Source organism: Schistocerca nitens, chromosome 8, assembly GCF_023898315.1.
Source record: "Schistocerca nitens isolate TAMUIC-IGC-003100 chromosome 8, iqSchNite1.1, whole genome shotgun sequence".
In the NCBI taxonomy this organism is placed as follows: domain Eukaryota; kingdom Metazoa; phylum Arthropoda; class Insecta; order Orthoptera; family Acrididae; genus Schistocerca; species Schistocerca nitens.
This window is the reverse complement of record NC_064621.1, coordinates 61,982,640-62,002,301: the sequence shown is the minus strand read 5'-3', so window position 1 is coordinate 62,002,301 and position 19,662 is coordinate 61,982,640. Positions and strand designations below refer to the sequence as shown.

Genomic DNA, 19,662 nt, shown 5'->3' with positions numbered 1-19,662 from the left:
CCCATCTGCCCCTGGAAATGTCTTACAATTTAAAACCTGGTTCCTATATCTCTGTCTTACTATTACATAATCTATCTGATACCTTTTAGTATCTCCAGGATTCTTCCAGGTATACAACCTTCTTTTATGATTCTTGAACCAAGTGTTAGCTATGATTAAGTTATGCTCTGTGCAAAATTCTACAAGGCGGCTTCCTCTTTCATTTCTTCCCCCCAATCCATATTCACCTACTATGTTTCCTTCTCTCCCTTTTCCTACTGACGAATTCCAGTCACCCATGACTATTAAATTTTCGTCTCCCTTCACTACCTGAATAATTTCTTTTATCTCGTAATAGATTTCATCAATTTCTTCATCATCTGCAGAGCTAGTTGGCATATAAAATTGTACTACTGTAGTAGGCATGGGCTTTGTGTCTATCTTGGCCACAATAATGCATTCACTATGCTGTTTGTAGTAGCTAACCCGCACTCCTATTTTTTTATTCATTATTAAACCTACTCCTGCATTACCCCTATTTGATTTTGTATTTATAACCCTGTAATCACCTGACCAAAAGTCTTGTTCCTCCTGCCACCGAACTTCACTAATTCCCACTATATCTAACTTTAACCTATCCATTTCCCTTTTTAGATTTTCTAATCTACCTGCCCGATTTAGGGATCTGACATTCCACGCTCCGATCCGTAGAACGCCAGTTTTCTTTCTCCTGATAACGACGTCCTCTTGAGTAGTCCCCGCCCGGAGATTCGAATGGGGGACTATTTTACCTCCGGAATATTTTACCCAAGAGGACGCCATCATCATTTAATCATACAGTAAAGCTGCATGTCCTCGGGAAAAATTACGCCTGTAGTTTCCCCTTGCTTTCAGCCGTTCGCAGTACCAGCACAGCAAGGCCGTTTTGGTTAATGTTACAAGGCCAGATCAGTCAATCATCCAGACTGTTGCCCCTGCAACTACTGAAAAGGCTGCTGCCCTTCTTCAGGAACCACATGTTTGTCTGGCCTCTCAACAGATACCCCTCCGTTGTGGTTGCACCTACGGTACGGCCATCTGTATCGCTGAGGCACGCAAGCCTCCCCACCAACGGCAAGGTCCATGGTTCATGTTTAAGAATTTGTATTCCAAACTTCCTGTCTCCAATGAGGCTGCTGCTGCCATTGCCCACTGCTGCAGTGATCATGTAGTAATCACATGTCCCTTGCTTCCAGCCTCTGCAAAACAATCGACACCCATGAATTGACCATTTTATATTTATCTTGAGTTGATTCCTAGCTAGTCACTTGGGCCATCCATAATGACAGTTGGTTTGTACTTGTCAGCTTCCACACTCATGTACTGACCAGTTTTCCAGAAAACTGTTACCAACAGTTTTTGTACATCTTCAAGAAGTCAGTGGCAAATGTAGTCCTCAAGTCCAACAAAATGTAAACCAATTAACAGAATGGCATCATAATGTTTATGCAACAGCCACAAAATGTGGAACGCTCAAAAAATATACTTATCATCAGTTCTTGGAGAAAATTTTGAGACCTTAAATAAAAATAGCACTATTCCTGTGCGTTACTGACTCATCCCTCTTTATACAATGGTCTGGTTGTTGATGATATTGGAATATTGATGTATTAATTAATTTTGCCAAATTGTATGCCGTTCTGTCAACCCTATGACTATATTTTTACTGATGGGTGAAGAATTACATTTGCCCATTACAGAAGTGTCGTATTCTCATTGCACAGCAAACAAAAATTACAAGTACAAGTGATGCTATTACTAAAATACATGCCTAGATTCGTAATCAACTCCAAATTCCATCTTTCAAGGACCTGCTTTGTAAAGCTTGCTTTGTCATGAAATTATTGCCAGATCATGAGGTATTTAGCAATGTTAATGAGATTGTTTTTTCTAATTATATTCACACTACAAAAATGTGATTGTGGCATATGTGACTTCCCACAGTGCACGTGACATATGTGGTGCTCTGAATTGTATGCTTTGAATGTTTTTGTGATGTACTCTGGAAAATGTAATGGTTCCCTTGAATTATAAAAACCAGAAATCAAAGCAAAAATTGAAATATTAGAATTTATATGTTTTTGATTTCCTATGGTGTTAATTATATGAGGTTATATAAGGTCTGTAATGATAAAATCAAATTTTAATAAGATCTTAAATGCTTATTTCTCTTGTCAATAACCCCATTGTATTTTTTGATGTCACAATAAATATTAATGTCACATACTTCCACAACGATAACAAAAAAAATCATAGAATTAGATTTGTGTATTATGCTGCTAATTCATGGCAGTTTGCAGTACTTGGCTTTATGTAAAAGGACTTTTTTCATGAAATCATCAAGATAAATCAGTTGTATTAGTATAGTGCATACAAAATAGCTTTTTTCCCATTAGTTTATAGAACACAACACATAAACATGAGATATGTCAACCTACAGCAATATAGTCTCCCACATTATCTAAAACAGTCTGAAAATGCTTGGCTAGTTTTTCGACTTCATACCTGTAGACAATATGTTGGTAGCACTTCATCTCCTCGCATGTTATGCTGTGTGAGAGACAGTAAAGCTGCATAGTTGAGCATAATGATAAGGCGAGGGGTCTCATGAATTCTGTCTCTGACTGTACGTATTTCATATGCATTATAAGTTACTGTGGTCCATAATGGGAATGTTGTCACCTAATTCTCTGCTTTATTTGTGCACTAACTTTCTTGTGGAACATTTTATATCAAGTACTATGAACTATGGTATTAAAACGTCGGGTAGACCGTTCCCCTGGTGCAAGTCTTTCGATTTGACGCCACTTCGGCAACTTGTGCGTTGATGGAGATGAAATGCTGATGATTAGGACAACACGACACCCAGTCTCTGAGCGGAGAAAATCTCTGACCCAGCCGGGAATCATACCTGGGCCCTTAGGATTGACATTCTGTCGCGCTGACCACTCAGCTACCGGTGGCGGACAACTATGGTATTGGTAAATCATAACAGTAATTTCAGGGTCAATTCTACTGAGATGTAAACTACATAAAACGAACCTATTGATAGAAAAAGGAGAGTACTGATGTAAATGTGAAACTGGTTGAATGCTTACATATCAGTTGCATAATATTTTTAAATATTTTCTTTAGTATGAAATACATGCTCCACCAAGAATATTCGTTTTTCTCATTGTTGGAGATGAAAGAATCAATAAGCAGCAGGAAAAATCCCATGAGCAACAGGAAACTGAACACAAGACCTTTCCCTTCATATTCTGGAACCTACCCTCCAAGCTGCTGAGGCGAACTCTGTATAGCACATGAATAAATTGTTTATTGTAAATGAAAACTGCACAGAGCCGCTGCAACCACGTTTTGTTATATGTGATAGAATTCTGTTCAACAAGTAAACAAAGATATTGTGGTGGTAGCCTATGTTTTTCATTATTTAATTTAAATAACAAACAAAGAATTATTTGTATTCACAGATAGGAAAAATCTCATTGTCTACCAATAACTTATTCATGAAAAAAAGATTTTTTATGATCTGTTTATTTGAATAATTATGTAGACAAATTTATCTGAATAGTGCCCATCACTCATAGCAGACAATCACATTGTGAGGTACCACAGATAAATCTTTGTAGCTTTTTGCATGTGGGGGCAGAAAAGGTATTCACTAAGTTTTGATCAGAAGTCAGCAGTGGTGTCCAGAATTAAACTACATCCATGTGCTCCCATACAGTGCCTATTGGGTTTGCAATGTCAATGCACAGCTTTAACACAGTGCACCCCTTATCTCTCCATTCTTCAATATTCTTTTTAACTCTCAGTGATGAGGGTACAGCCATCAATGCTTTTAATCAAGTTTCCATGTGGTTTGGTCTACTTTGTTATAATTTCCACTTTCTTAGCTCTAAAACATATAAAACTGGAGCAACCATTTCTACGTTTTATTGAAGAGAGGAGTTACTTACCCCCTGAACACTGGATGCATCACCAGAGAGCCTTGCACAGAGAACTCCAACAGCATTTCTTTCATCATCAAACCATGCTGCTTCCTGGCAAAGGATGGAATCAAACACCATCACGCGTAGCCTTTTTGTTAAACGCACACCAGCAACCCCAAACATGTGCATCTGCCAGGAAAACACAGCATATTGAACTAAAAAGCTTCAATGACTTCACATTTATTGAGTTTAGTTGGTTTCTTTAATAATTATATGAGTTGCTCTGCAAATAACTGAAGAAACAAACTTCGAAGTAATGTCTTTTATTATACAAAATTTGAGGTGATGTCTCTAAAAGGTTAGATGATGGAGTTGAACAACACACAATGACACAATAGTATGACCAGGCAATGTAATAATGAGAGCAACTAATTAGTGATTTGATTCTTGAGTTTCTCCTGGCGTATTTGATAATCAAAGTATCCACGGGTGTACTGCCGGTCTACAATGTCCAACGGGCACAATATTTTGGCGATCATACATGTCGCCATCATAAGGTGAACTGACGGACTGAGCTCCTTGATCAAGAGTAAATCGAGCAAACGTATAGTTGTGACGACCACGGCGGACAGAGCCATCACACCGACGTCATCTCAGACGCCTTCGCAATCTGTTCCACCGCGCGACCGTGGCGTGGCGCGCAGGGTGCAGATGGTGGAGGGAGTGCGCCATGGGCGCAGGGTATTTAAATCGGCTGCTGCCGCGACCGAACACAGTTCCCCCTGAGCAGCCATAGCGTACGGATCTCCGTACCAGCATGTTCACAGGAGCTCAGTCCGTCAGTTCACCTGATGATGGCGACATGTATGATTGCCGAAATATTGTGCCCATTGGACACTGTAGACTGGCAGTACACCTGTGGATATTTTGATGATTAGTGATTGGTTACTGCATTACTGACAATCCAGACACAGTCAAGGACTTCTACCAATACACAACAGAAAATGTAATAATATAGGCTTATCTATTCCTATCAAGGCATTTGATGAAGGGCATCAACTACATACTCTGAAATACCAACAAGTAAAACTGCTTTTGAGAGAATATTGGATGAAGAAAAAGGAGCTGACTAGAAATGAGTACTACTGTAAGTGGCTTTCCTACATTTAATTAGTGAGTGAGCAGTTTGTTGCAGAGATTGGGCAGCTGATGAAAAGATACACTGGGTTGTTTTTATAATAGTGAGCAAAATAAGCCTCACTCTAGGGGGTAGGACTACATAAAACTGTAGTTCTGTTGGAAAATATGGTTGACATAAACTAAGCAATGATAGTCTTGCGTGACTAGAGGTATATTCCATGCTTACGTTTTAATAAGAGTAAGCACAACAGTGCTCACAAATCAGGAGAAAAAGCATACAGCAGCAGTCAATACATGCAACAGATTTCTCTGACCTCCAAGGCAACCAGCAAGGTGGTGACAATGCATTTTCACAATGTTCTGATAACTGTCATGTTTCACAAAAAGGTTAAGGGTGCGACACTCATCAAAACATTATGAAATTTCACCACCTCTCTGCTATAACTCAAAAATATATGTAGCAATTAAATGTTAGCTGAAAATGTTGTCAGCTTAATAGTGCTCCAGAGGGCAGTCAGGTATGGCAACAACTGAATTTCGTGGATAAGATGAATGTACCATCATGTGCAAAAGGTCGTTCAATAATATGTGGTTTTGGTCATCTATAACTGAAACAATGGCCACATGGTTTCAGTCTGTTGCCTCACACCCTCATGCTGCAATGTGGAAACTTGGGTTGCCACAAACTATGAAGCATGTCTGGGTCTGTAAGACGCTTTCCTGCCATACACTAATTGATGTGACTGATTCCTGCTTCCCTATAACCTAAATATAAATGTTACTCCATCTATACTTCTACTAACACTTAGTTATAAAAATAAACACTAATTTTTGGGTACTTCTGTGCATGAACACCTGTCATGGAAAGACTTGGATCATTATACATTAAGGAAAATAGATTTCGGATTGATAAATCCACATCTTCAATATGGCATCAAGATCTGTGGTTGAGCTCCAGCAGTCTATACACGCAGGCTTTTTAGAATACAAAAAATACAATAAGAGTGGTAGCTACGGTAAACAAGAGACAACCTTGTAGAGGAATTTTGAGAAAATATAAAGTACTAGCATCTACTCTATGTACACACTGCTGGCAATCTGATTTGTGAAACTAAATCCAGAATAAATATAATAGAGGGAAACTTCCACGTGGGGAAAAATATATCTAAAAACAAAGATGATGTGACTTACCAAACGAAAGCGCTGGCACGTCGATAGACACACAAACAAACACAAACACAAACATACACACAAAATTCTGGCTTTCGCAACCAACGGTTGCCTCATCAGGAAAGGGAAAGACGAAAGGATTTGGGTTTTAAGGGGAAGGGTAAGGAGTCATTCCAATCCCGGGAGCGGAAAGACTTACCTTAGGGGGAAAAAAGGACGGGTATACACTCGCACACACACACATATCCATCCACACATATACAGACACAAGCAGACATATACAGAGGCAAAGAGGTTGGGCAGAGATGTCAGTCGAGGAGGAAGTGCAGAGGCAAAGATGTTGTTGAATGACAGGTAAGGTATGAGTGGCGGCAACTTGAAATTAGCGGAGATTGAGGCCTGGTGGATAACGGGAAGAGAGGATATATTGAAGAGCAAGTTCCCATCTCCGGAGTTCGGATAGGTTGGTGTTAGTGGGAAGTATCCAGATAACCCGGACGGTGTAACACTGTGCCAAGATGTGCTGGCCATGCACCAAGGCATGCTTAGCCACAGGGTGATCCTCATTACCTACAAACACTGTCTGCCTGTGTCCATTCATGCGAATGGACAGTTTGTTGCTGGTCATTCCCACATAGAATGCATCACAGTGTAGGCAGGTCAGTTGGTAGATCACGTGGGTGCTTTCACACGTGGCACTGCCTTTGATCGTGTACACCTTCCGGGTTACAGGACTGGAGTAGGTGGTGGTGGCAGGGTGCATGGGACAGGTTTTACACAGGGGGCGGTTACAAGGGTAGGAGCCAGAGGGTAGGGAAGGTGGTTTGGGGATTTCATAGGGATGAACTAGGAGGTTACGAAGGTTAGGTGGACGGCGGAAAGACACTCTTGCTGGGGTGGGGAGGATTTCATGAAGGATGGATCTCATTTCAGGGCAGGATTTGAGGAAGTCGTATCCCTGCTGGAGAGCCACATTCAGAATCTGATCCAGTCCCGGCAAGTATCCTGTCACAAGTGGGGCACTTTTGTGGTTCTTCTGTGGGAGGTTCTGGGTTTGAGAGGATGAGGAAGTGGCTCTGGTTATTTGCTTCTGTACCAGGTCGGGAGGGTAGTTGCGGGATGCGAAAGCTGTTGTCAGGTTGTTGGTGTAATGGTTCAGGGATTCCGGACTGGAGCAGATTCATTTGCCACGAAGACCTAGGCTGTAGGGAAGGGACAGTTTGATGTGGAATGGGTGGCAGCTGTCATAATGGAGGTACTGTTGCTTGTTGGTGGGTTTGATGTGGACGGACATGTGAAGCTGGCCATTGGACAGGTGGAGGTCAACATCAAGGAAAGTGGCATGGGATTTGGAGTAGGACCAGGTGAATCTGATGGAACCAAAGGAGTTGAGGTTGGAGAGGAAATTCTGGAGTTCTTCTTCACTGTGAGTCCAGATCATGAAGATGTCATCAATAAATCTGTACCAAACTTTGGGTTGGCAGGCCTGGGTAACCAAGAAGGCTTCCTCTAAGCGACCCATGAATAGGTTGGCGTACGAGGGGGCCATCCTGGTACCCATGGCTGTTCCCTTTAATTGTTGGTATGTCCAGTCTTCAAAAGTGAAGAAGTTGTGGGTCAGGATGAAGCTGGCTAAGGAAATGAGGAAAGAGGTTTTAGGTAGGGTGGTAGGTGATCGGCGTGAAAGGAAGTGCTCCATCGCAGCGAGGCCCTGGACGTGTGGGATATTTGTGTATAAGGAAGTGGCATCAATGGTTACAAGGATGGTTTCCGGGGGTAAAGGATTGGGTAAGGATTCCAGGCGTTCGAGAAAGTGGTTGGTGTCTTTGATGAGACTGCATGTAATGGGTTGAAGGTGTTGATCTACGTAGGCAGAGATACGTTCTGTGGGGGCTTGGTAACCAGCTACAATGGGGCGGCCGAGATGATTGGGTTTGTGAATTTTGGGAAGAAGGTAGAAGGTAGGGGTGCGGGTTGTCGGTGGGGTCAGGAGGTTGATGGAGTCAGGTGAAAGGTTTTGTAGGGGGCCTAAGGTTCTGAGGATTCCTTGAATCTCCGCCTGGACATTAGGAATGGGATTACCTTGGCAAACTTTGTATGTGGTGTTGTCTGAAAGCTGACGCAGTCCCTCAGCCACATACTCCCAACGATCAAGTACCACGGTCGTGGAACCCTTGTCCGCCGGAAGAATGACGATGGACCGGTCAGCCTTCATATCACGGATAGCCTGGGCTTCAGCAGTGGTGATGTTGGGAGTAAGATTAAGGTTTTTTAAGAAGGATTGAGAGGCAAGGCTGGAAGTCAGAAATTCCTGGAAGGTTTGGAGAGGGTGATTTTGAGGAAGAGGAGGTGGGTCCCGCTGTGACTGAGGACGGAACTGTTCCAGGCAGGGTTCAATGTGTGTATGTTTGTGTTTGTTTGTGTGTCTATCGACGTGCCAGCGCTTTCGTTTGGTAAGTCACATCATCTTTGTTTTTAGATAAATCCGGAATAACATACACAACTAGGCCTACAATAGACATGGAAGGGGAAACATTCACACTATTACAAGTGATAAACAATCTAGGGACTGCAGTCCACACACAAGGACAATTTTTTACAACAGAGTGCCAAATAATTTTGAGATTGGTAATGTAAATACGGTAAATCATTGATGGGCAATGGGCAGCCCACGGGGCAGATCTAGCTTGCAGTCAATTTCAATTTGGCTCATGGAAGAAATTAGTGGGAGAGAAAGTGCGGCACTCACATTGGCCTGCACCCAGAATGCATGTTTGGATATTTCCACTGATACTCTGCTTGCCTCAGGTTTGCAGCTCATGATGCAGACCAGTGAAAGTTTTGCTTACTCAGAGTATGTGCAGTGCCATTTCACTGCCACTGGATTTTAACAACAAACAGAAACACCTTTACAGCCTGAGTGCAAAATTATGGAACATGTGCTCATGTGCATGCAGGGAGCAGGGAAAACAGTTCACTGGCTTGAAGGGATGTGGGGAGAAGTATTTTTGCCTCTCAGTCACTTCTGACAACACGCACGTTATTTACTGCTTACTGCCTTACCTCTGTGCTACACATTGATATATCAGAAATGTTAGAAGACAACAATGGTACAAAAATTACTGACTACTTGTGAAAAATGCTGTTTTGAACAATAGCAGCAGGTTCCATAACTTGATGAGCAAATTACCATAATTATCTGTTGTCGCTACACGTATAAAATTATGTGCTAGATGCTTGTTAATTTTGTGCAAGTGTTTCCATAATTCTTTCACAAAATGTCCCACACTAAGATGAGAAAACTAGATTCTGAATGTCATCAATTTAAGGAGAAATCAACAGAGGATTATTTCTTTATCATGTACAAAGATACAGCTCTTTGCTTTTCATGTAGTGAATCACTGTGTGCTGTGAAGGAATAATATGAAAAGATACTTTTCTAAAAAAAACACACTGCTCAACAACAGCTTTCTGGGCAACTGCAGAAAGATGAAGTTACAATTTTAATTTTCAATTTGGACGAGCAACAGCTAATGTCTGTCAAACTGAAGACACAGTGTGACAAGTCAGCTAAGCTAGTTTCACAATAAGCAGAAAAATTACAAAAATGTTAATGCCTTTTGCTGGAGGCAAATTCACAAAAAGAGTGCCTCTTTGACACTGTAGATGTACTATGTCCCAATAAAGAGAAAGACTCTGGACAAATAACTTTATCAAGATGCACAGTTGTTTAATGAATCTATATGATGACTGATGATATTAAACTAAGTTGGTGTGGTACGCTGCCAGATTCAAAGTATTTACAATCACTTTGGATGAGAACAATGATTTGTCAGACATAGCTCAGTTAGCAATTTTTGTCCTTGGTGTACATGTGGAGCATAATATAATGGAAAAATTATTATCATTACAGCCATTAAAAGGAACCACTACTACCGAAGATATTTTTGAAGAAGTGCAAAAAATCGTCTAAACGTTCAATCTGCAGCGGTGTCAACTTGCTTGAGTTTGTCCTGATAGAGCACCTGCAATGGTCAGTTCACAAAAAGGTTTTATTAGCATGTTACAAAAAAATCCTCTGAATTAAATACTGAGAAAGTCAATTTAATTCTTCACTGCATGGTTCACCAAGAAAGTTTGTGTCCAGCCCGCAAGCTTAAGTAGGTACGTGAATTAGGCCCATGGGTCACCATGGGTTTCATGTGCCTGCTTTAAAGAATAAATTGAAGCCCTTTTTAATTGAGAAAAGCTGTTATTTAATACAAACTTTCAAAATGTAATATCTTCTTGTAAAACTGTTAGTGTATATGGCCATAAGCTTGTTTTTGTAACAGGATATTGATAATTTCTGATCTTGAAAATTTATATCAATGTATCAATTTATCTAACAATGGAAATTCCAAATAGGAACATCAACAATGTAGGAAAAGACAGATTGCTACTTACTGTAAAGAAAGCAAGTCAAGTTGCAGTCAGGCACTCACACAGAGCTTTCAGTCACAACCTTCACACACACACACACACACACACACACACACACACACACACACTTACCTTACGCACACACGGCCGCCAAACTCCAAGCCGGCATGAGATGCTAGAGTTCGCAGTCATGTGTGCGTGAGGTGTGCTTGCTTGTGTGTTTGTGTGTGAATGGAGTATTTTACTGATGAAGACTGTGGCTGAAATATTTATGTAAGTGTCTTAATTGTGCCTGTCTGCAACGTGGCATATCAATTTATCTTTTAGTGGTAACACAAGTACAATTAATGCAACACTGACTGTAAATGAGTCACCTGGCATATTTCTATATGCTGACACAAGCTGGAATAATGATCATAATGCACACAGTACCATTAAATGCTAGTATATTATGGCACCCTTCCCATTAGCCCAATCTCCTCAAATTATTTTATATATGGAGAATTCAGTCAGGGAGTTAGGCTTCAGCCATATCCCTTTTAACTACAAGAATCAAGGGATGAGTGGTTTACTATCCCTAATGCTTGCCATTGCAGTTGGCAAGTTCACACATTAATATAAGGAGCATTAAAAGACTGAACTGGATGGTGCCCACTACATTTAGAACACTTGTTTTGTCTCTTGCATTGTTTGCTGATATCACCAACCTCAATGCACTGAAACTTTGCAATGGAACACAGCTGAGTGTCATGAGGACGATCGCCAATGTGATTCAGACTGCCATTTTGAAAGGAAAAGAGGTGAAACAGTGTACATGTCGCTGCACTTTTCCCACATGATTTGCATTTTTCATTGTGATAAATAAGGCACAGGGGCAGTCTACTACATACTGAAGAGTGGATTTGCTATCTCCGTGTTTCTTCCCTGGATATCTCTATGTCACTTGCTCTAATGTGGGCTCACCCCAGAATTTATACATCCTAGTGCCTGGAGGAGTAATGAAAAATTATGTACAATCAATTGTGCATTTTGTGTACTACTTTCCTTAATGTGGATGATGTATCTACAGATGTGGTGTTCAATTTGCAAAATTTTCTTTTTGAATAATTTGTAATTACTGCACTGTGGTCTCAGTTATGTAGGAATGACATTTTCTCAATACGTCACAGCAAATACTGTTCACATTATTTCATTAATAATTACAGATTAGAGCGGTCTAAGGTGCTGCCGTCATGGACTGTCCGGCTGGTCCCGGCAGAGATTTGAGTCTTCCCTTGGGCATGGGTGTGTGTTTGTCCTTAGGATAATTGAGGTTAAGCAGTGTGTAAGCTTCGGGACTGATGACCTTAGCAGTTAAGTCCCATAAGATTTCACACATATTTGAACAATTACAGATAGGAATAAAAAAAAAATCCACATCTCCTTCCCAAGTAGATGGGGGAAGGAAGGGACGAACACAGCAAGTGGGGGAGGAGATGTGTGCAACATAAGCATCGAATGCCTACACAGGCAAAACTGCAGGAAAAAGGTTAATTGTCAATAGTTTGAACATACTGATGGTGTTTCTATGTGAAACCCTCTTTTTTGCAAGTATCTAATACGTTTATGAATAATTTTCAGGAGAAAGCAATCGCTTCTGCAGTTTTACAAATGACAGAAGGGATACGACTTCCTCAAATCCTGCCCTGAAATGAGATCCATCCTTCATGAAATCCTCCCCACTCCACCAAGAGTGTCTTTCCGCCGTCCACCTAACCTTCGTAACCTCTTAGTTCATCCCTATGAAATCCCCAAACCCCCTTCCCTACCCTCTGGCTCCTACCCCTGTAACCGCCCCCGGTGTAAAACCTGTCCTATGCACCCTCCCACCACCACCTACTCCAGTCCTGTAACCCGGAAGGAGTACACGATCAAACGCAGAGCCATGTGTGAAAGCACCCATGTGATTTACCAACTGACCTGCCTACACTGTGAAGCTTTCTATGTGGGAATGACCAGCAACAAACTGTCCATTCGCATGAATGGACACAGGCAGACAGTGTTTGTTGGTAATGAGGATCACCCTGTGGCTAAACATGCCTTGGTGCACGGCCAGCACATCTTGGCACAGTGTTACACCATCCGGGTTATCTGGATACTTCCCACTAACACCGACCTGTCAGAACTCCGGAGATGGGAACTTGCCCTTCAGTATATCCTCTCTTCTCGTTATCCGCCAGGCCTCAACCTCCGCTAATTTCAAGTTGCCGCCACTCATACCTCACCTGTCTTTCAACAACATCTTTGCATCTTTACTTCCGCCTCAACTGACATCTCTGCCCAAACTCTTTGCCTTTACAAATATCTGCTTGTGTCTGTGTATGTGCGGATGGATATGTGCGTGTGTGCGAGTGTATACCTGTCCTTTTTGCCCCATAAGGTAAGTCTTTCCGCTCCCGGGATTGGAATGACTCCTTCTTACCCTCTCCTTTAAAACCCACATCCTTTCGTCTTTCCCTCTCCTTCCCTCTTTCCTGATGAAGCAACTGTTTGTTGCGAAAGCTTGAATTTTGTGTGTATGTTTGTGTGTCTATCGACCTGCCAGCGCTTTTGTTTGGTAAGTCTCATCATCTTTGGAAAAAAATATATATATATATATATATATAAACAAATATGATGTGACTTACCAAATGAAAGTGCTGGCAGGTCGACAGACACACAAACAAACACAAACATACACACAAAATTCAAGCTTTCGCAACAAACTGTTGCCTCATCAGGAAAGAGGGAAGGAGAGGGAAAGACGAAAGGATGTGGGTTTTAAGGGAGAGGGTAAGGAGTCATTCCAATCCCGGGAGCGGAAAGACTTACCTTAGGGGGAAAAAAGGACAGGTATACACTCGCACACACGCACATATCCATCCACACATATACAGACACAAGTCACATCATCTCTGTTTTTAGATATATTTTTCCTACGGGGAATGTTTCCCTCTATTATAAACATATATATATATATATTACATGGAAAGCTAGAAAAGCAGCTCAGGGAAAGACTGGCTAAGTGTTCTGTCTGGAATGTGGTGTCCTGTACAACTGAAACATAGACACTGAAGAGAGGGGATGAATGGAAATTGGAAGTATTTGAGATGTGTAAAGGCAGGAAGTATTAGTTTGATAGAAGATTCTGACTGTTTTTTACAGAGACTAGGTGACTACGTTGAAAAATAGTGTCATGTATCTGTGTCAGTTCGAAGTGTAATGCAACATCCAATAAAACTTACTAATTTGTAACTAACATTTTCAAGCCCTCTCATACAAGCATCAATAACAACGCAGCAAAAAACATGAAATGACAGTCTGTTGTGGAAATTTGGAATAGAACTAACCTGTAAGAAAGTTCCCACACCAGACAAAATACCGATGACAAGGAACAAGATGGAGAATGTACTAGTATCTCGACGAACTTCATCTGCATCTTGGATTGACAAAACCTGCAACACAGGTATTCAAAATAAAGTAAGTAAATTTTTGTTTTGTTATTATGAATGGAACACTGTCTCAAAGTTCATTTTAAAATGAAAGGATTTAGAATTAAAAATAATGAAAGTGAAAGCTTAGTAACATAGTTTTCAAATTCACTAGTGTTCATAAAACAAATTTTCATGCTAGCAGGTCAATTAATTTCTTGAAGTTAATGAAGGATCACAATGAATCAGAGAAAACTATCCAAAATGACTGTGAGAAAATATGAAATAAAGATGGTGGTAACACAACATTTCTAATACATTTGTCAATATAGTCAACTGTAAATATGGTGTGAAATAAATGAATACACTTTGGATGAACATTTCTAATTACTTATAAACATAAACTAGTTTTCCTTAGATTTTGATGCTGATAAATTTGGCAATGCTGCTTTAAACAAGGAGAAATTAATGGCGAGTCCTCTCCATCGTTCAAGAAGCTCCCACACCTACACCTACATGATTACTCACCAAGTGTTTGACAGAGGGTTCGTAGAACCATTTTCATATTATTTCCTGGCCGTTACGCTTTCATATTTCTGTGCGAGCTCTAGTTACTCTTATTTTATTATGAAGGTCACTTCTCCCTACATATGTGAAAATCTACAACATATTTTGCCCTTTGGAGGAGGAAGGTCATTACTGAAATGTCATTAAAAGATCTTACTACAACAAAAAATGGCTTTGTTTTAATGACTGCCACAACAACTCACTTATCATTTCCATGCATTTCTTTATGCATGTACTGGACACAACTACACAAGTACTCAAATATTTGTTCTTGTAATGTATAACAAACACTATTCTACAGCAAAATGGAATGTATCAAAATACGAGGATAAGTCAATTATTATCTGCAAAGTAGTTACAAAATTTTATTGGAATCAAATAGGAAACTTACAAGAACATCATTTTTTGACATAGTCTCCTTGTGTTTCAATGCACTTGGTCCATCATTGTACAAGCTTCCTGATAGCCTTATAAAAGAAGGTTTTCGGTTGTGCTGCAAGCCAGGAATGCACCACTTCTTTCACTGCTTCATCCTAGGCAAATTGATGGCCTCTTGATGCCTGTTTGAGTGTACCAAACAAGTGATGGTCAAAAGTGGCAAGATCAGGACTGTAAGGAGGACGATCCAGTACTTCAAATTTGAATTTCTGGAGCATTTCAGCAGTGTGGGTAGCAGTATGTAAACAGGCATTGTCGTGCAACAACACAATACCTTTTGACAGCAGTCCTCAGGGTTTGCTTCAAATTGCAGGCTTTGGCCTGGCAGTAAGCATCTCATTGTAATGTACACTGTTTATTGTTGTCCCCCTTTCCCCATAATGTTACAGTGCTGGACCTTGTGCATCTCAAAAAACTGTAAGCATCAGTTTTCCTGTGGACGGTTGGGTCTTGAACTTTTTCTTGCATGGTGAATTTGGATGTTTCCATTCCATACTCTACTGTTTACTCTCCAGCTCATAATGATGGATCCATGTTTCATCACCAGTAATGATTCTGCCTGGGAAGTTGTCCCATTCATTACCATAGTGATCCAAATGTTTTTCGCAGATATCCAAGCGCATTTGTTTATGCATGTGTGAGTTGTTTTGCGATCCATTTTGCACAAACTTTATGAAACCCGAGCCTGTTGTGGATGATTTCATAGGCAGAACCGTGACTAATTTGCAGGCGATGTGCCACTTCATCAATAGTTAATCATCTGTCTAAGAGAATCATTTCACGTGACTGCTCAATAGGTTCTTCTTTTGTGGCGGTAAATGGTCATCCGCCTCCTTCATATTGCATAACACTTGTGCGACCATTTCAGAATTTTTCAACCCATTCATAGACACTCCGTTGTGGCAAAACACTGTTACCATACTGCACCGAAAGTCTTCAATGAATTTCGGCCCCTGGTACACCTCCTGACTGCAAAAAACAGATCACTGAATGTTGCTCTTCTACAGTACAAATAGACAGTGGAGCAGCCAATATTAAGAGCACAGCAGCTTGAAAATTGCAAAGATAAAACAACAAATAAATAAAGCATGCGTCATAAACGTAAAACGACACTACTACCAAAATAAACAAAAATATAACTACATTGCGGATAATAACTGACTTACACTCGTATCTTCAGACATGGCAGCAAATATGGAGATACACCATTACCATGTTGGCCAGAAATTAACAATTTTAAGACCAATAATTTGTAACTCATGATAATAAAGTGACAAGGCAATACTTTCCTTCCAATAAGACATGCACTTACCCGATAGATTTCTCCAAAAAGCACTGCAAAGAATGGCAGAGCACTTCCTACAGCAAGTGTTGCAAGGCATCCCACAGTGATATACAGCCATTCTGGTTGGTTGAGGGACATAATGCGTCCAAGATCAGCTTCTGGAATTTTTTCCTGTAAACAGAGCATGTGGTACTTTGTCGTACTCCCAAACATTTCTGTCATTATTCAGTATTGATTGCACAGAACACTGTCTGCGTGGACACCTGTCGCTTATATCTCTCCTTGCATTCTCATTGCCCATAAACAACCAGTGATTGTTGTTCTGTATCTTATTTAAAATATAACAACGATGATAAGCTTAACCAGCATGGTCATGTGACGTTCAAATTACTTTCAATGTGTGTATCAAGACCACCTTTTCTATCGGCTATTATGTCATTTTTAAATGATATGCAGGCACAGGAATCTCTTTGGGTATGTAACAATAGGACAAAAGAAACAAAAGACTGAAATTTTATCTCATACTATGAAGCGTACTATTATAGCATTCATTTATTTTTGTTGAAGTGGTAGAGCAATGATCATTTAGGTGCAAGATTTGCATTTGACACTGGATGTAATGTATGGTTTTAATTTTCTATGAAGATTCTGATAATTATTGATTGATTGATTTTTGTTTCGTCACATTTCATTACATTTTGTACAAAGTGTGTACTTGTAATATAGGACAGGTCAATTTACACCCATTTCCTTGCAATATTTAATGTATTTATTACAATTTAATACATCAAAGTAGCAATACTTACAATAATGTTGCATACATTTTTCACCCATCTTTTAGGTCCTGAAAATTGTTTACTTACTACACTATTTTTTCCAAGGGCATGCAGCTTTACTCTATGGTTAAATGATGATGGTGTCCTCTTTGGTCAAATATTCCGGAGGTAAAATAGTCCCCCATTTGAATCTCCAGGCGGGGACTACTCAAGAGGACATCGTTCTCAGGAGAAAGAAAACTGGCATTCTACGGATCGGAGTGTGGAATATCAGATCCCTTAATCAGGCAGGTAGGTTAGATAATTTACACTGTTGTTGTTGTGGTCTTCAGTCCTGAGACTGGTTTGATGCAGCTCTCCATGCTACTCTATCCTGTGCAAGCTTCTTCATCTCCCAGTACCTATTGCAACCTACATCCTTCTGAATTTGCTTAGTGTATTCATCTCTTGGTCTCCCTCTACGATTTTTACCCTCCACACTGCCCTCCAATACTAAATTTGAGATCCCTTGATGCCTCAGAACATGTCCTACCAACCGATCCCTTCTTCTGCTCAAGCTGTGCCACAAACTTCTCTTCTCCCCAATCCTATTCAATACTTCCTCATTAGTTATGTGATCTACCCATCTAATCTTCAGCATTCTTCTGTAGCACCACATTTCGAAAGCTTCTATTCTCTTCTTGTCCAAACTATTTATCGTCCATGTTTCACTTCCATACATGGCTACACTCCATACAAATACTTTCAGAAATGACTTCCTGACACTTAAATCTATACTCGATGTTAACAAATTTCTCTTCTTCAGAAATGCTTTCCTTGCCATTGCCAGTCTACATTTTATATCCTCTCTACTTCGACCATCATCAGTTATTTTGCTCCCCAAATAGCAAAACTCCTTTACTACTTTAAGTGTCTCATTTCCTAATCTAATTCCCTCAGAATCACCCGACTTAATTCGATTACATTCCATTACCCTCGTTTTGCATTTGTTGATGTTCATCTTATATCCTCCTTTCAAGACACTACTGGCCATTAAAATTGGTATACCAAGAAGAAATGCAGATGATAAACGGGTATTCATTGGACAAATATATTATACTAGAACTGATATGTGATTACATTTTCATGCAATTTGGGTGCATAGATCCTGAGAAATCAGTACCCAGAACCACCACCTCTGGCCATAATAACGGCCTTGATACGTCTGGGCATTGAGTCAAATAGGGCTTGGATGGCGTGTACAGGTACAGCTGCCCATGCAGCTTCAACATGATACCATAGTTCATCAAGAGTAGTGACTGACGTATTGTGATGAGCCAGTTGCTAGGCCACCATTGACCAGACATTTTCAATTGGTGAGAGATCTGGAGAATGTGCTGGCCAGGGCAGCAGTCGAACATTTTCTGTATCCAGAAAGGCCCGTACAGGACCTGCAACTTGTGGTCATGCATTATCCTGCCGAAATGTAGGGTTTCGCAGGGATCGAATGAAGGGTAGAGCCATGGGTTGTAACACATCTGAAATGTAACGTCCACTGTTCAAAGTGCCGTCAATGCGAACAAGAGGTGACCGAGACGTGAAACTAATGGCACCCCATACCATCATGCCGGGTGATACGCCAGTATGGCGATGACGAACATATGCTTCCAATGTGCGTTCACCGTGATGTCGCCAAACACGGATGCGACCATCATGATGCTGTGCACAGAACCTGGATTCATCCGAAAAAATATTTTGAAATTCGTGCACCCAGGATCGTCGTTGAGTACACCATCGCAGGCGCTCCTGTTTGTGATGCAGTGACAAGGGTAACCACAGCCATGGTCTCCGAGCTGATAGTCCATGCTGCTGCAAACATCGTTGAACTGTTCGTGCAGATGGTTGCTGTCTTGATAACATCCCCATCTGTTGACTCAGGAATTGAGACGTGGCTGCACTAACTGTTACAGCCATGTGGATAAGATGCCAGTCATTTTGACTGCTAGTGATACGAGACCATTGGGATCCAGCACGGCATTCCGTATTACTCTCCTGAACCCACTGATTCCATATTCTGCTAACAGACATTGGATCTCGACCAACGCAAGCAGCAATGTCACGATACGACAAACCGCAATCACGATAGGCTACAATCCGACCTTTATCAAAGTCTGAAACGTGATGGTACGCATTTCTCCTCCTTACATGAGGCATGACACCAACGTTTCACCAGGCAACGCTCGTCAACTGCTGTTTGTGTATGAGAAATCGGTTGGAAACTTTCCTCATGTCAGCACGTTGTAGGAGTCGCCACCAGCACCAACCTTCTGTGAATGCTCTGAAAAGCTAATCATTTGCATATCACAGCATCTTCTTCCTGTCGGTTAAATTTCGCTTCTGTAGCACATCATCTTCGTGGTGTAGCAATTTTAATGGCCAGTAGTGTAAAAAGGGAAATGGATAGGTTAAAGTTAGATAAAGTC

The 19,662-nt window shown here is 40.8% G+C and overlaps 1 protein-coding gene across 2 annotated transcripts in view; it reads right to left on the bottom strand.

Moving 5' to 3' along the window:
* The window catches only part of LOC126198441 (multidrug resistance protein homolog 49-like), a 439,165-nt gene that overhangs the window by 88,503 nt on the left and 331,000 nt on the right, over nt 1–19,662 (bottom strand). For both annotated transcript variants that reach the window (XM_049934764.1, XM_049934763.1), the window contains exons 15-17: nt 16,452–16,595; nt 14,054–14,158; nt 3,981–4,142 (exon numbers count right to left, since the gene is read on the bottom strand). In XM_049934764.1, coding sequence (XP_049790721.1) covers nt 3,981–4,142; nt 14,054–14,158; nt 16,452–16,595 — 411 coding nt within the window. The remainder of the gene's footprint in view (nt 1–3,980; nt 4,143–14,053; nt 14,159–16,451; nt 16,596–19,662) is intronic.